At 37.4% G+C, this 16,445-nt stretch overlaps 1 protein-coding gene across 6 annotated transcripts in view; it reads left to right on the top strand.

Annotated features, from left to right (window-relative positions):
• LOC113527500 (PH and SEC7 domain-containing protein 1) overlaps positions 1 to 16,445 on the top strand; it is an 80,684-nt gene that overhangs the window by 16,570 nt on the left and 47,669 nt on the right. For all 6 annotated transcript variants that reach the window (XM_053238645.1, XM_053238644.1, XM_053238647.1 and 3 more), the window contains exons 5-10: positions 127 to 570; positions 5,461 to 5,652; positions 6,601 to 6,681; positions 7,118 to 7,230; positions 8,407 to 8,465; positions 10,013 to 10,102. In XM_053238645.1, the coding sequence (XP_053094620.1) occupies positions 127 to 570; positions 5,461 to 5,652; positions 6,601 to 6,681; positions 7,118 to 7,230; positions 8,407 to 8,465; positions 10,013 to 10,102 (979 nt within the window). The remainder of the gene's footprint in view (positions 1 to 126; positions 571 to 5,460; positions 5,653 to 6,600; positions 6,682 to 7,117; positions 7,231 to 8,406; positions 8,466 to 10,012; positions 10,103 to 16,445) is intronic.

The raw sequence follows: 16,445 nt of genomic DNA, 5'->3' as shown, positions 1-16,445 counted from the left end.
AAGTTTACTTTATTACTAGAGCATGCATGAGCATAGAGACAAACCTGACAGCAACAAGTACCATATTCAGTATAATTCAATATAATTTTTTTCTCTCATTGTCTTTTTCCGGTCTTTACTTTCTAGGCCCTGTTTAAATAACAGTCACCCAGCCCTGAAATCACCTGTTCTAGTACGAGGTCCACCCCAAACTTCAGGTGACAACATGGACACTTTTAGTCACCATTTTGAGAGCATCCTGGAGTCCCAGCGAGCTAAAGGCACCTCCTACAACAGCCTGGACAGCCTGGAGCTCCTGACCTCCAGCTCTCAGACCATGCTGACGTTTGACCTCCCAACCCTGACCCCACAGGTGAAGGCTCAGATGTACCACAGTGCACAGCAGATCGTGGAGCTGAGCTTTGCCCCCCTTGCACATGCTGAGATGCCCAGTGTGACTGAGTCTGCTCTGACCATTACGGGGGACACGGATGCCACGAGGGCCCCATCCAGCGAACGGCTCAGCAGTGGCTCAGATGACAGGTCAGCTGGGCACAGCTGGACCAGTGAAAATGTGTTCATACTGCCCAGGTAAGAGAGACGCACACACAACCGTGTTAACATAAAATTACATAAACCCTCATACACAGGCTTGTATAACTACCTAATGAGCCACAGAGCAGCCCTGCACAATACTACAGCTGCATATGTATACAAAATGAAAAATCCATATGCAAAATGGTGACTTTTTTCAAGCTAAACTTTTAATGAAAATATGGCTAAACAAAAATAACATTATAAGAATGTTACCAACACCCCTGCATCCCATAATGATTTTTAGAAACTGAGTATGTATCCTGGGTGGGAAATAAAACTGCACAATGTTGATTTGACAGCACAAGCACAGCATCAGTGAAGATTTTTTTTTTGGCCATTTAATTATGTAGTGTCTATGTTGAGTGATGCAGTATGCTAACCAATCAGCGATCAGTGCTATTTGGTACTACTGATCTTGAGCTGGTACTTAAAAAACAACCTCTAGTACTGCGATGGTGGCCAGTGTGAAAAGTACAGTTCCAGTTTTCTTTGTTTTCAAAAAATTGTCTTCCTAAAAGCATAATTGAATGCTGCTTCCGATTTCAGCATCCACTTTATACTCTTTTTTTTGTTTTGTGTCTGTGGTGCTTATAATGATGTTCTATTTCTGTAGGCTATTTTGTAGTTAAGGCTTCTGAGGTAACTTTTACAGCACTGTGATGAAGGTCAAGTGCTAGCCAAGTAGTGCAAACTCTGAGAATAAAGGTTGAAGCATGCAGCTTACACATTGAGCCATGTGAAAATGAGGTCAGGTCACTGAAGCAGGTTTCCTTTTTAGGCAGGTTGCGTGTATATGAGTGTGTGTGTGTTTGCCCAGGTGTGTATGAATGTGAGATGAAGGTTAATGCGCATCGCTGATGCTCTGAATAAATAGCTTACCTACAGGTCATATGTCTTTGATAACACAACAACATATAAATGTGTACTAAAATGCTGTAATTAGAAACACTAGAGAAACAGTCCCTCCTATTTTCATTATATGTATGTGATATTTTAGCTGATAAAAATTTAAGTATCCTTTAAAGACTTTAAGATGAAGACTTAGTGTCCTAGACTAATTTGCTAAACTACTAAAAAAGCTCAGTTCCCTTTAGAACAGCTTCTGGATCAGTGCTTTGCCCAGGAATACAATGGTAGGGTGTTTTTTAATAATCTGAGATATGAGACAGAACCTCTTCATAGTCAGTCATATAGTGTTACATGCTATACTTTAGAGGAACCAGAAGGTGGCAGCAAAATGTATTTATTGCTTTTTTTTTTTTTTAAAAACTAGATGCAGTATTTGGAGCAAGTGTGTGAGTTCTAGAGAGAGTGGAAAATTAGGTAGTCACATCAAGAACGTACCAGTAAGAGGACTCTCTGCTTACTATAGTTAGCCTGATGTGACATACATAGTAAAGATAGTGTTTATACTGAATGAGTGCGTCTGTGTAATTGAATTTCTGTCTATATCCATATAGTATATTTGGATCCAAGCAGTCAGATCCACCAGAGATAAAGTTGTAAATGAAGTAAAGGTAATGTACCTTGGTTTATTTACAGAACTTATACATGGATGATTTTCGTAGTACTGAGACATGACTAGGCATGCATTTGCCTATTTTATTACGCAAAACTGACTACACTGTAACATAGATTTGGAGTGAAACACAGTAGGTGAGGATGCCAATTTAGCATTAGTGTCTGAAGACAGCAAAATTCTCAGTGGGTTCTTTGGTGGCCTTGATGAATGGAATAAGTAAAGTTAAAAATTAAAGAAGCCAAAAAGCCAATTATTTTATTTCTAATGTTACCAAGTTTTGTTGAACTGGCTCCTTTTTTTTCTTGAGTTATCAGGGCCCTGATGGTTAGTATTTAGTGAAACCGTTTCTGGAGAGAATAACAGCACTGAGTCATATTTAATAAGATTGGAGAAACTTATAGGTCAGGGATTCCCAAACTAGGCGTCCCGACCCATGGTTTACAAATGGGGTTGTAAAAGAAACTCACAATCTCCTATTTTGTTTGTTCCATCATTTTACAAATTAATATTAGGAATATTTAAGTATGAAGACACATTTTGTGTGCTACTATTTTGAAATGCTACTGGGAGTCTCATTCATTATAGCCACATTTAAATTAAGAGTGTACATGCTATTTAGTCCATCTGCCTCCTTAATTCCAACAACATCAAGTGACTCTAACTGAGTGGAACAACAGAAATCAAGAACACAAACAAAAAACCAAAAAATACCACAAAACATTTATTGAATATGGATTAACAAATAAATTACAAATCTGGATTAAAACATGTAGGGTGGTCAAGGCTTGTGGTTGCAGAAAATTCATAATGTCCATTTGGGGTATATTTTGTGAACCCTGTTGTAGAGGTACCCTGGCCCACTACTGCATGTAAGGCATTTTAGGCTCCTGTATGTCTTAGGTTTGCTCATATGGACTTCAGTCTTCAATTCAGCCTACAGGTTTAACATAATGCACACTTCTATAAATAAACTCTGAAAAAACCTACTTTTAAATATATATAAATATTTAATGTAAATATGTATGTGTGAGATATATATATATATATGAGAGAGAGAGAGAGAGAGTACTATATAGTGTATGATTTAGTATTAAAAGAGAACATGTACGTGTTGGTTGCAGTTTATCTGGTTAGCATTCAGGGCATTCTGGTTAGCATTTCAGGAACAGTATTTGTATTGAGACGGTAAAGCACTTTATAGCTAAAAGGTCCAATTCAGCATAGTACCACTCACATACACCATCATGCTGCCACAATTTGAAACAGTGGCACTAATGACCTAATGCAGGTCAAGCACATTTTCATCTCAATTCTTATGGTGGGAATTTCTGTCTTTGGCCATATTTCTCAGATCTCTCCCCAGTCAGTCTCTCACAAGACCTGATTTTATGTAAGGGGTTTTACAGTCACACAGTGTGCTATTGTTTCCTGCTTCCAGCATCACATCCTTTAGTATTATGTGTGTTTACTGCATTTAGGTTAGTCAGCTAACAAGCAAAGAAATTAAATCCAATTTTGAGGAGATCCTGGTGGATTGAACCAGAGAGAGAGAGAGAGACTGGGTTTAAGGCCACTATTTCTACTACCCTGTTCATGCCTGATTTTGGAGGTCATTTGAGAGTACTGCAAAAGTTTACCAAGAGGGAGGGCAAGGGAGGGGAGGTGAGAGAGTCAGAGCAACTGTGTTGAAAGAAAGAGCTGCCAAATTCCAGAGCAAACAGTCAGTAACGGAAGAGTGATGGAAATGTGGAGAAGCATACAGAGCAAGCCGATAGCTCAAGATCATTAATTTTCACTTTTGGAAAAACAAGAGGTAGAGATAAAAATTAATGGTACATAATAATTATTGGTGCTCAAGCAGTGCAGGAGAGATGTGAGGCCTGTTCAGACTGCAGGTGAAATGCTTTATAGATGCTAGTTAGTGCTTGAGGCGGTTCCCAGACTGCAGACAGTTGCAATGAGTGTGAGTCGGGGTAAAAGAGTTGCAGGGTCTCGAAGTGGACGAGTCGTTCGAGCTGTGTCTGTTAGCCAAAACAGCAGAAAGAGCCAGAGGAAAAATGCCCATCCAGTTTTCTGCTGGCATTGTGGTGTTTCAGAGGATCAGTACATCCCAACACGCCGGCATTCAGGCTGCAGGTAAGATCTCGAGGCATAGGTAGTTAAACAAAGACAGTCATTTAGCACTGTTTGTCTTGGAATGGCACTTCATAGAGAACAAAAAGAACATTTCTGATCATTACTAAAGGCTTTAATTCAAAATTTAAGATCACAATGTGAGTTTAACAAATAACAATTAGGATAGTAATATATAACAATACAATAACCAATAACACAGCAGAAGAAATTTACAGAAACGCTAAAAATGCATTGACCTGTGTCTTAAGTATGTATACTGAAATGTATTTTAAACAATTTTATCTTGAATTTGTGAAGCCAAGGCTGGGCCATGAATTGCAGCATTTCATTGAGCTCGCTCTTTTTTTTAAAAAATCTGTAGCAGTCACCTTTTCTGTAACATTCTCTGCTGTTGTCACTTGCAGTTTTGTGACCATGTTGATCAGACATTGCTGATATAGGATCATTCTCCTCCTTTCTTTTAACATGCAAAATTTTAGTTGAATTTAGTTCATGTTGATTTTAGTTTAATTTTTTTTTTTTTTTAATTTAATCAGTTTCATAGGTTTGTTTTTCTTCTTCCAACAATTTATTTCAAATTGTGGTTTGCTTTCTGTTTCTGACTGACTGTTTCTGAGTCGGTAAAGATCTTGAGCTGCTGTTTGTTTTGCTCTGTGGATTTAAGGTGTGAGTCACTGATAAAAGCAGCTATGTTTAAAAAGCACTGCTGCTCAGTAAAGCCCTAGAGTAAGTTTCCCAAGATCAATGGAGTGTAACTGTCCATGTCCGAGGTGTAAAAATGTTCAAAATCTTACAGTGCTATAGAGAAGTCAGTGCTGATCTTTATGACAAATGTAACAGGTTGTCTGATGTAACATGTATGTGCACTTATTTATTTAAATGTGTTTGAATTGTTAATCCTAAATGGAAAAAGAATGAACATCCGTTTTACTTATTTAATGTGAATAAGTAAGTGTATGTCTTGACAGTGCAATTTTATTCTAGGTGTGTGGGCAGTGACCCTACAAATATATGAACATCTGACAGCTTTGACCTAATGGGGAAATGTGGCTAGTCCCAGTCTCTTTTTTTTTAACATTATAAAACCAGAAAAGTCCAAAGGTTAGGGTTAGGTTTAAGTGTAGGCATAACAGTAATCAGCTGCATTAATAATTGTCAATGGAAGGTCCTCACAAGACAGGGTTGTGTGTGTCTGTGCATGTGTGTGCATGTGTATGTGTGTATAGGGAGAAATCTCCACGGCTGGCTACAGATGCGGTCTTGGATCAGGAGCTGAATGAGCGTTTGGGACTGGGAAGCAATGACACACTAACCAGCAGTAACCGTGCTGACCAGGAGGCTGCTAAGCGATTGGCTAAACGGCTCTACAACCTCGATGGATTCAGGAAGTGTGATGTCGCTCGCCACTTAAGCAAGAAGTGAGTGAATTTCAGGAATTATAAATACTACTGCACAGATGTGAGCCACATTTGAGACTAAAATATCTGAAGAGGGCATACACAAAAAAATTATCCCTTTATCATCATGTTGCTATGTGTGCTTGCTGGCACAAAAATGTTTCAAATCTACAATATATTTTAACACCATATAATTGGTTCTGTGGGTGAAAGTTTGAGTAATAAAAATTTTAATGGGTACAATAAGTACTTTTGACAGTACATCTGGCTACCGGGTTTAATATTTGAACTGTTGAGTTATAGTCATAAAATAAATCATTAGGTTCATAAAAATAAATGGTGGCAAAAAGATAACCCCTGAGTTACCAGAGGCACTGTTTAGATGAGACGACGTACAATAAAATCACATAAATGTATGTAGTAAAGGTAAAAATATATATATATATATATATAAAATAATAAAAACTTTGAGAGGTCTTATCTGCTGCATAATCTGCAAGCTGTAGGAGTCCTGTGCCTCCCACCAGCACACATAAAATTTCCACTTGCACCAGTTAAGTTATGATTGTGCATATATCCAGTAGGATTTAAAAAAGAAAAAAGACCAAAGCTGAGCACTGCACTCATACTGAGTAGTTTGATATGACAGCAGGAGTTAGTCCTGCTTCTGTTAGTCTCCAGCCTTTTTCTGCTATATCTGTCCCTCTCTCTATCTCTGTATCCCTGCTGGCAGGCTTATTTGTGCTGTTGGATGAGTTTTTTTGGACAGCCAGTGCTGCTCTGCCTTTGTGTGTTCAAGATCTTTGTGATATCTAACAGATGCACCATGGGAACAGCAAAGCCCTTCACCATGCTTTCCTCACAAACTCTTCTCAAAGTGCTTAATCTGACATCAGTCTGTTATTATTTGATTTTTGCTCACACACTATTTGTTCTCACTCTTTCTTTTTGGTTTCTATTTTTGTATAGTAATGACTTTAGCAGGATGGTAGCAGCGGAGTACCTGGGTTACTTTAATTTTACAGGACAGACTCTGGATCAGGCACTGAGGTTAGTGTGCTCAATGAGTTATTATTGTTATAATTTATTAATGAATATAAATAATAGAAATGGTCTGTGTGTGTCTGAAATTATACCCTAATGCTCTATATGGCACTATATTACATGGTTTTCCATTTTCTAGCCATGGCTAAAAGAAGGATATAGTGAGGAATATCTAGTGTACATGTGGAATCTCATAATGCTTTGGATTTTAGATGTCTGGATAAACCATAATAAGCAAAATGGCACTTGAACACTTTGTTCAGTTCACCATGCACTCTGTTATTATGCTCTGACATGCTGGTCACATTTAAATATTAAGACATATTTTGTTAAGATTTTAATGTAGGTAGTTATTAAACTAGTCAGAGTTTAAGATGTTGTTTTAGATGTTGGGTGTTTACTTTTTTTTTTTTTTTTTTCTTTTTTTTTTAAATAACTTCAGGACCTTCCTACAGGAATTTGTTCTAAAAGGAGAAACACAAGAGCGAGAACGAGTCCTGGCTCACTTCTCACGCCGATACCTACAGTGCAACCCTATCCTCACACTCTCCGAAGGTTAAAAAAGGGTCAATTTGTGTACAAGAACCTGTTTTGAACAATTGAATGTTGTAGTGACTTGTAGTGTTTTTACACTGTCAAAAATTGCCAATGCCAGTAGTTTTAGGTAAAGAGTATTTTGTTAAGTCTTAAAATAATATAAATATCCAATGCTGATTAAAAAACACTGATAAACGCACTTATAACCATAAATACACTGCCAGTCAAAGGTTTTTGAACACCTGGATTTTTTAAGTTTTATTAAAGTTTAATCATTATTCATGCCACAGACAAACAAAATGTTACACCATAGCAGTTTAATCAGGAAACCTAAATCCTTGTGGAACTTATTAGCTCGCTCTCAGATCCTAATGGGACTCTCAGTGAGTGGTTTATCATAGGCAGGAAAACTTGGAGGGTAAATCTCCAAATGTCATTTCTAACATTTCTCAATTCACATTCACAAACATTGAATACGAAACATTTTTTGATTCCTTTACCTATTTAAACTGAGTTCATTAAAAAAAAAAAATGCTAGGGTGTTCAAACTTTTGACCAGCAGTGTAGTTATGCATTGGTGTTTCCCATGGTAATGGATGACAAAGGAATTTTACATGTGTGTAACCTCTAATTTATATACCAGAGAAACAGGACATGGTCAAAGGCAAAAATAGAGGTCTTGAAGAGAATAAAAATATTTTCAAGGGTTTATTATTAGGCTCAGTGTCCCTCAGTTTCGCTCAATATATTGGTTTTCTTGACAAAACAGTATATTAGATTTTAATACAAAACATATTGATGCAGCCCATGAAGCCTATAGTTTCAGTTTCAGTCTTCATGTGCTTTATTGGCATGATAAATAATTGTACATTTGCATTGCCAAAGCAAGTACAAAGGAAAGGTGGTGTAAAACAGGAGAAATAAAAGAAAAAGACAAGATAAAATAAAATAAACTACTAATAGATTAAAATAAACAAAAACATATTGCAAATGATGTACATAAATTAAGGACAATATGAAGGCACTATATACAGGATAATTTAAAAAAAGAAGGATTAAATGAGTAAAATTACAGAATAAAAGTGAATTTACTAATGTGTGTGTGATGTAAAATCCAGTCAGAATGAAATTAGCTATTAGTTGTAGTATTGTACTTGTACTGATATATGTATAATTATGTATTTGTGCTTACAGACAGCGTCCACACACTGACCTGCTCCTTGATGCTGCTAAACACAGACCTATATGGCCAGGTGTGTAGAGGAAGAGGGGGAAAGAGAGAAAGAGATTTTATTACTATTATTCTAATTATATATTTTCTGAATCTAACAGGTTGTACAGCTTTATTTGTCAATTACACTATATTGCTATAGTAATATATAAGTTTGTGGACACGTGACCATCACTCCCATGTGTGGTTCTATCCCAAACTGTTGCCACAAAGTTGGAAGCACACAATTGTCTAGAATGTCTTTGTATGGTGTAGCATTTCCCTTCACTGGAACTAAAAGATCCAAACATCTCCCAGCATGATAATGCTCCTGTGCACAAAGTGAGATCCATGAATGCATGATTTACAAAGATTAATGTGGAAGAACTCGAGTGTCCTGCACAGAGCTCTGATCTCAAGCCCACTGAACACCTTTGGGATGAACTGGAACACCGACTGCCCCCCAGGCCTCCTCACTCAATATCAGCGTCTGACCTCACTGATGCACTTGTGGCTGAATGAACACAAATCCCCACAGTCATGCTCCAAAATCTAGTGAAAAGCCTTTCCAGAAGAGTGGAAGTTATTATATCAGCAAAGATGGGACTAATTCTGGAACAGGATGTTCAACAATCACATTTGGGTGTAACGGTCAGGTGTCCACAAACTTTTGACCATATAGTGTACCATAATCTGACATGTTGTATATGTATAGCTGTGTAATATGCTGTGTTGTCAGTTTATTAGGTATAGCTACCTTGTATCTGCAGTCATTGGCTATTTTATAATTATCACTTGGGTTCTTGATCACCTTTTCCCACTTAGAACATGAGACTGTAGCACCAACTGTGTCCACATTATACTCACCTTTTTAGCAACAAATTTCCAGATATTGCTGTAAAAAATGTTGTCTTCTAATTTATTTGGAACTTTGCCATTATCTACACTTAAAATCTAAAAAAAAAAAAGGTTTACATGGAAAATATGCTTATAGATGGGTGACAAATTAAAGGAAAACCTGTGGCTCCGTTATACTGTGTGGGTCATTTGTGTATTTTACTGTTATGGTTTGGGTCCACTTGTCAACTTAGAGAGAACCGTCCCTGCAAATCAATATTCTGACTGATCACCTTTATCTTATAATGAAACATTTTTATTCTGCTGGGTATGGTCTCTTCCAGGATGACCCCGCCCCCAAACATAGGGCATGGGGTTCACTGGATAGTTTGTTGAGGATGAAAATAATGTAAATCAGTTGCTATGGTCTTCACAGTCAGCAGATCTCAGTTCAGTTAAACACCTATGGGAAATTTTGGAGCAATGTATTAGAGAGCCATCATCATCCTAAGCACCAACTGAGGGAATATCTTTTGGAAGGACAGTGTTCATCACACCAGTACAGCTCCAGAAACTTGTATAATCTGTTTCAAGGCACAATAAAACTGTTCTGGATGGTTGTGGGCCAACACCTTGCTAAGACACTATATTGTTTTTTTCTGTTGTCACCCATCTGTATGTATTCGGCTATTTAAAAAAGATATCATTGAAATAAAATTGACATGCATCCATAAATCTCATTTCTCCTAACAGAATATTGGCAAGCGGATGTCCTGCACTCAGTTCATTGGAAATCTGGAAGGACTGAACAATGGCCAAGATTTCCCTAAAGAACTCCTCAAGGTAGATTACTAAGGCTATTACACAAATACTGAACTCCCTGATGTACTAAGTAATGGACCTGAACAGCTGTATACCTGGATTGCATGCAATGAATTAGCCTAGTGAGGGAGTCACGTGTGTATACTTACACTGTTCAGTTGTGTTTTTTGTACATATACTACCATTGTCTGTGTGGAATGGCTTGTCTTGTGGGATTTGTCTGGTCATTAGGCTGTTTTTCATTAGATTTCATTATTAGATTATTGCTTTTGTGTCATGGATAGGAATACTGGTGGTTCCTTTCATTAGGCCCACAGGCACATTACAAAGTCAATCAGCAGAGTCTCTGGTCTTACTAATGAATGGTAACGAGGTTTGCTTCATTATGGCTGCTGATGACTGGGTTTATAGATTCGGTTTTCAGTAAAGTGGATGTTTTAATCTGAAGTGATCACTGAGTATGAGTATCATAACTATCCTCACTTTGTTTATTAATGGAAAAGGTCATTTCCATAGTTACTGAATGACTTTTTTGATTGATAACATGCCTACAGTATAATAATAATACACTTGAGCAGTTAAGTATAATTTGTAGTAAGGTGACATTTCAGAATACAAAGTACCACAATACAATTACAGAAACCCTTAAAATTAGGCCAGTATTTAAAAAAAAAAAACTGGAATAGTGGGATGGAGAATTTTGTAAGGATTGACAACACTGGTATGAAAATGACTGTTGTTAAATGGAAACAGACTAGCAGACTAAAACATTTTGAATAACATAGAGATGATGGACATGATGAGATTTTCTCAGTTATCACATACATCAGGATTTTAAAAACCTCTTTTCCCCCTCCAGCTATCACTTTCTAACCCACAACAGCAGTTCTCACTTTATTTCCTCCTACTCTCCCTATCTCCATCTCCTTTCTCTCTACTCTCTCTTACAGCAACAGTTCTTACTTTTCCTCCTACTCCTACTGTCTCACTCGCTTGCGCTTACTCACAGACATTTTTGCTGCTGAAACAAGTCATCGTTGAAACTCAAAACACCACAGCATCAGTGCACATGGAGAATCGGTTTCCCTGTTTGATGTAAGAATCTGTACTGAGGTTATGCAGTCTTTTGGGAGAGTGTGTACTGTTGCCACAACATCAGTAATTGTGTAAATGATAATTGTGTCCTGAAGGGGGGCATCATGTTGGGAGATACGTACAGAAACACAGGGCAGATATATTAGAGGACATTATTTGTGAAGCTGATGGAATATGTTACATTCACTAATACCAACACAAATTTCTTTAGCTGCGGCTTTCTTTACTTGCTGTTTATTAGATTAGATTCAACTTTATTGTCATTGTTCAAAGTACGTATACAAAGCCAATGAAATACAGTTAGCATCTAACCAGAAGTGCATAAGTGGCATATTTACAATAAATTACAAATAAGAATATATAGCTATGAGGGTGATATGTACAGGGGAATGGATGACTTATGTACAGGAGGTGCAGTAGGTATTATAAATAGGGATAAATGTGATCTATATATGTATGTACAATCAGTGTACAGGGGTGAAGACATGTTAAGAATATAACAGGAATATGAACAGGTATGTCTTGTTCATCCTGTATGGAATGATCCAAGTAAGGAATAAAACACTTGATGCTTTTCTGCTCATCGTGGTTGTAGAGTGGTTATTTGAGTTACAGTCAGCTTGAATCAGTCTGCTCATTCTCCTCTGACTTCTCTCAACCAAAAGGCATTTTCGCCCACAGAACTGCCACTCAGTGCATGTTTTTTGTTTTTCTCACCATTCTGTGTAAACTCTAGAGACCTTTATGTCTCTAGACTCAGAAGATCATTAGTTACTGAAATATTCAAACCAGCCAGTTCAGTGCCAACAACCATGCCACAGTCACTGAGATCATTTTTCTGATGTTTGATATGAACAGTAACTGAAGCTCTTGACCTGTATCTGCATGATTTTTTTTGCATTGTGCTGCTTCAACATGATTGGCTGATTGGTTAATTGCATGAATGAGCAGGTGTACAGGTGTAACTAAGTGGCTGGTGAGTGTATGTTACATGTTATATTCAGGTGACCAAATATTTCTAGATGGTCTTATTTAAAGCAGTTTTTGTTCAACTGTTCTGATTTTATCAGCAATGTTGCAATGATAGGGAAAACATGAAGCTGTTCAATATTTCTGTTTATAGATGACTGACAGTTGTGTATGTAAAATATGATAAACTGTCTGGCTGTAGGCGTTTTCATTAATGAGTGCAGTAAATTGTGTCATTCTGATAACAAACAGGCCTAACATATTGCGCATGAGTAGCTCTGTGAAAGCTTTTGTTACTCTGAGTGAATGAACGTAAATGATATTGGCTAAAAAAAACTGTTATGATAGCCTGGGTTTCAGGTCTTTTACTTCAGATAGATGCAATTTTTTGGTGCAAACATGAGTGCATTTGTTAGATCCTGCAGTTGCAAAGCTGCCATTAAGGCTGCATGAGTCTGTTGATAAATATTTATTTTCTTGTTAGTACATAAATCCATATGCATTATTTTTTTTTTTTGTAAATTTCTTGATTTTATTTGCTATTGTAGCTAGTGAGTCATGTTTGTTCTGAGATGTATTCTAAATAATATATCTAATATCTAAATGTATTCTCAATAATATATTTTAAATTAGTATTTCATAATGACGCCAGTGCACTTTGGAGTTAGCCTGTATTCTTTCTGCATTTGAATTAACAGCTTTATACTGTAAAATGCATCCTGTTTTTCACACATTCCCACATGTGCTGATTTTTCTGTGTCTGATCAGTGTTAATCATTTTTCTCTGTCTCTTTCACACATAGATTTGAGAGAGAACCAGTGCAGAATGTTAATCAGTATTCAGAGCGTGGGGCTGTGTGCATGTTTGTGTGTGTGTGTGCGTGTCTGGGTGTAGAGACAAGTCGGATGGCTACGATTGGCTGTGCAGTAGCTGAGTGCCGAGGGAGGGAGATATGCATTCAGGGAGAGAGAGAGAGAGGGAGGCTGAGAGAGACAGAGAGGTAAGGGGAGGGTGGAGAGGAACTCGCAGCCTCAATCAGGTCTCCCCAAGACCCGACCACTATCCATCAGCCACAGTGAATGGACTGGAATTGAGAGGCTAATTTTCAGGTTTGCGCTTGAACACCTTATGGCGATTCAAATGGAGCACAGAAAGGGATTATGAAGAATCGCTTTTTCTGCTTCTGGAGAGCGTGAGTGTACCAAAACGGAAAAACAAAATAGAAAAAAGGCTTGAAGCTATAAATGTGTATGGAGAAAGCAAGCGAACAAGAGACACGTCTTCTAAAGCCTGAGGTCTGTTCAGTTCTTCTTACAGGCAGGACGAGTGGCATGAGGGAGAGGAGGCGAAGAACCTGAGACCCTGATTTTCATTTTTTAATGAGGCTGGGTGATTTTTATTGTGATATCCTGATTATGTGGCAGCTTTTTGGCTTATTTTAGTTGTTTACTTTGATGTACGTAAGTTTTTGGGTTGATTCTGATACACTGCGTGTTTGATGGAAGACACTTAATTCACATCCACCTCTGTACAGTGTGTTTTTGTGTACGCGTGGGTGTGTGCTCACTTGTGTTTCCACCCGTTGCATCCATCTGTTGGATTCTGGCTGTGCTTTCACACTTCTGCAAGTATCCTTTGCCATCTGTGTGTGTATGCATGGCTTTTTGCCTCCTGTTATATCACCAGTCTCTTGTTTTTGATGTGAGAGTTGGATTGTTCGGTTCCAGACTCGTTTTGAGTTCAGGATATATACTATAGATTGTGCTTTTTGATGTTTATTTTACTCCATCAGGTTCAGGCTGTTAAAGTCCGCTTTACTGCAGAGATCAGATTTCATCCCATTTCCTGTCTTCCTTATTTTTCAAGTGGGTTGAAAAATATCATCTTGGTTGCATCCTTTTTAGTTGAATTTGTTTGTAATGGCTATGGCTCTATTGCACAATTCATCTTTTGATTTCAGTTGTGTTTGGAATTTACTTTATCGAGTTTTTGACAAACAGTTGAGATAACATCTATAATGGTACTACATGAAGCTGGATTGTAACCTGATCACATCAAGGCCTCTTTTTTTGGAAAGGAAAACTGAAGTGAAACTGGACAGTCACCTATTACCACATTTTAAGGGATTTATGTGTGTGGGGTTTTTTTTTTGTTTGTTTTTTTTTTTACCTTTTTTCCCCAAAAACTCCAATTATCTGAAGGTCCACTTACCTGGAGTTTTCTTTCTCCTCTAAGCTTCAACATTTATTGATTTTTTTCCTAGACTTTCATCACTTGACTTTCATTTCCAGTCTGAAAAAGCCATTGTCAGATTGAAGCAACACTGCCAGACGAGACCTTGGCCTCACTGTGTGACTCCTCAGGATTGGCCTGTTTAGCTCCCTTTAACCCGTTTCCATCATCATGATCGGGGTAAACAGCCTGCACTCAGCGGGACGGCTGCGCTCCCGTTCTCTCTGTTCTGTACGTTACGGACGAGATTTCCGTATGATGGACCCATTTCGTTACCCCCGTACACCACGATCACGTTCCCTCAAGCCACTAGTGTTCCCTGACCTGCTGGGCAAAGCTCAGGATGGCCAGAAACATCCACAGTTCCGCAAAAGGAAGAGGGTATGCTGTCTGTCAGCCTCAGTTTTCTGTGCATGCCTTTCTTACCTGTGTAACCTATATATAGTGCTCCATCTCTTATTTAATCATCTTCCCCTTCACCTGTCTCACCCTTGTTCCAGGCTTGTGAAACATCTGTTTAGCAATACATTAGACATATTTCCTATAACCAGAAGATAAAATAGAATATTAAAACATATTCCCGTTTCTTTTTTAACTATAAATTGTGCTGTTTTGCACTGGGTTGCCTTAATTCTTAGAGGAATAGAAAAATTGTTTTTTTTTTTTTTATTTGTTACAGATATTAACATATTTAAATATCTGAATATTTATTTACCATGCTTTAGGTTGGTCATTTGCATGATTTCTAAGCTAAACAAATGTAACGAGACATCAGTGATACTCAGCATGAACATACTTCCCAGTGGAGTAGTCAAGTGAAAAGTAGTGTATATACTATCACTACATTTTTAAACATCAGTATACATGGACGTAATTGGAAAAAAATGAATATTCTCTATTGTGTGTGTGTGTGTGCGCGTGTGTTTGCGTGTGTACCCTTGACTACTCCACATGTATTACCAATGCACCATGTTTTAAAGCAATCACATAAAGCATATATATATATATATATATATATGTTATCCCGTTATGTGTGCTCGTATTGGAAGATTAAGTGTTTTATTCCTCTTATACCTCAGTGATTTGTCAACAAATACAATTTTAATTTATTACATGTTTAAATATCTGAATATTTATTTACCATGCTTTAGGCACTATTTAAACATTTATTATTACATTTAAATAATTTATTTATTTATTGAACGTATGCAGCACAGTTTCTTACATTATAGCAGCAATTAACAACTGTTCCCTCAACAGCCCCATTTTTTTCTCTTGCTTGAAGTTAGTAAGACAAAAAATCTTGTCATGTTACTGAGAAATCGTAAACTCCTCTGTCCTGAAGACTGTCACATGATGGAAAACTTACTGACTGTTACAAAGCACTGACACTCAAGACTCAATAAACATCTCCTTACAGAAAGCTTCACCCTGTCAGTGATTATACATTTTTCCTTGTTAAATAACTTTTTTTTAAAAAACCATTTATTATTAGACTTTGATTATCTTGAGCATTCGCCATACAAGTCCCTGTGAATGAGCTGTTACTATAGAAACGATGACGTATTAGAACAAGCGCATTAATAGAAACCTATCATTTAGGGTACAGCCGCAATTATTGTCAGAGCTGTGCTGTCATAGAAAATTAATCGGCATCTTCAGATTCGAACACTCAGCAGCGCTGTGGTATAAGCACTATTAAGACAGACGTATTATCATTTTGCAGCTCTGAATGCAGGCAAAGGCATCCTCTTAACAGCTGTCGATCCAATTCCATTTCATTCTGACTGCTAACATCGATCTGTGATGTTGGTGTAACAATGTTAAAGAGAACTTCACATTGGAATAATGGACCAGAATGCACTGATATTGCTTTTTCACAGGTGGTGTCTACACTGAATAGCAAACAGTGAGGACCAGTTACCAAAAAGCATATTACTGCTATCACTGGGCAGTTGAATACAAGCTATTAATTAACATGGATGTGTTATGTTGAATATCATATATTATGTGGTGAAAATGGATTATTCTAGATAGGAGTGGGTATCATCATCGATATTTTTAGAG

The sequence above is a fragment of the Pangasianodon hypophthalmus genome, chromosome 12 (assembly GCF_027358585.1).
Source record: "Pangasianodon hypophthalmus isolate fPanHyp1 chromosome 12, fPanHyp1.pri, whole genome shotgun sequence".
NCBI lineage: Eukaryota > Metazoa > Chordata > Actinopteri > Siluriformes > Pangasiidae > Pangasianodon > Pangasianodon hypophthalmus.
Note: the sequence above shows the minus strand (reverse complement) of the source record. Positions and strands in the feature narration are given on the sequence as shown.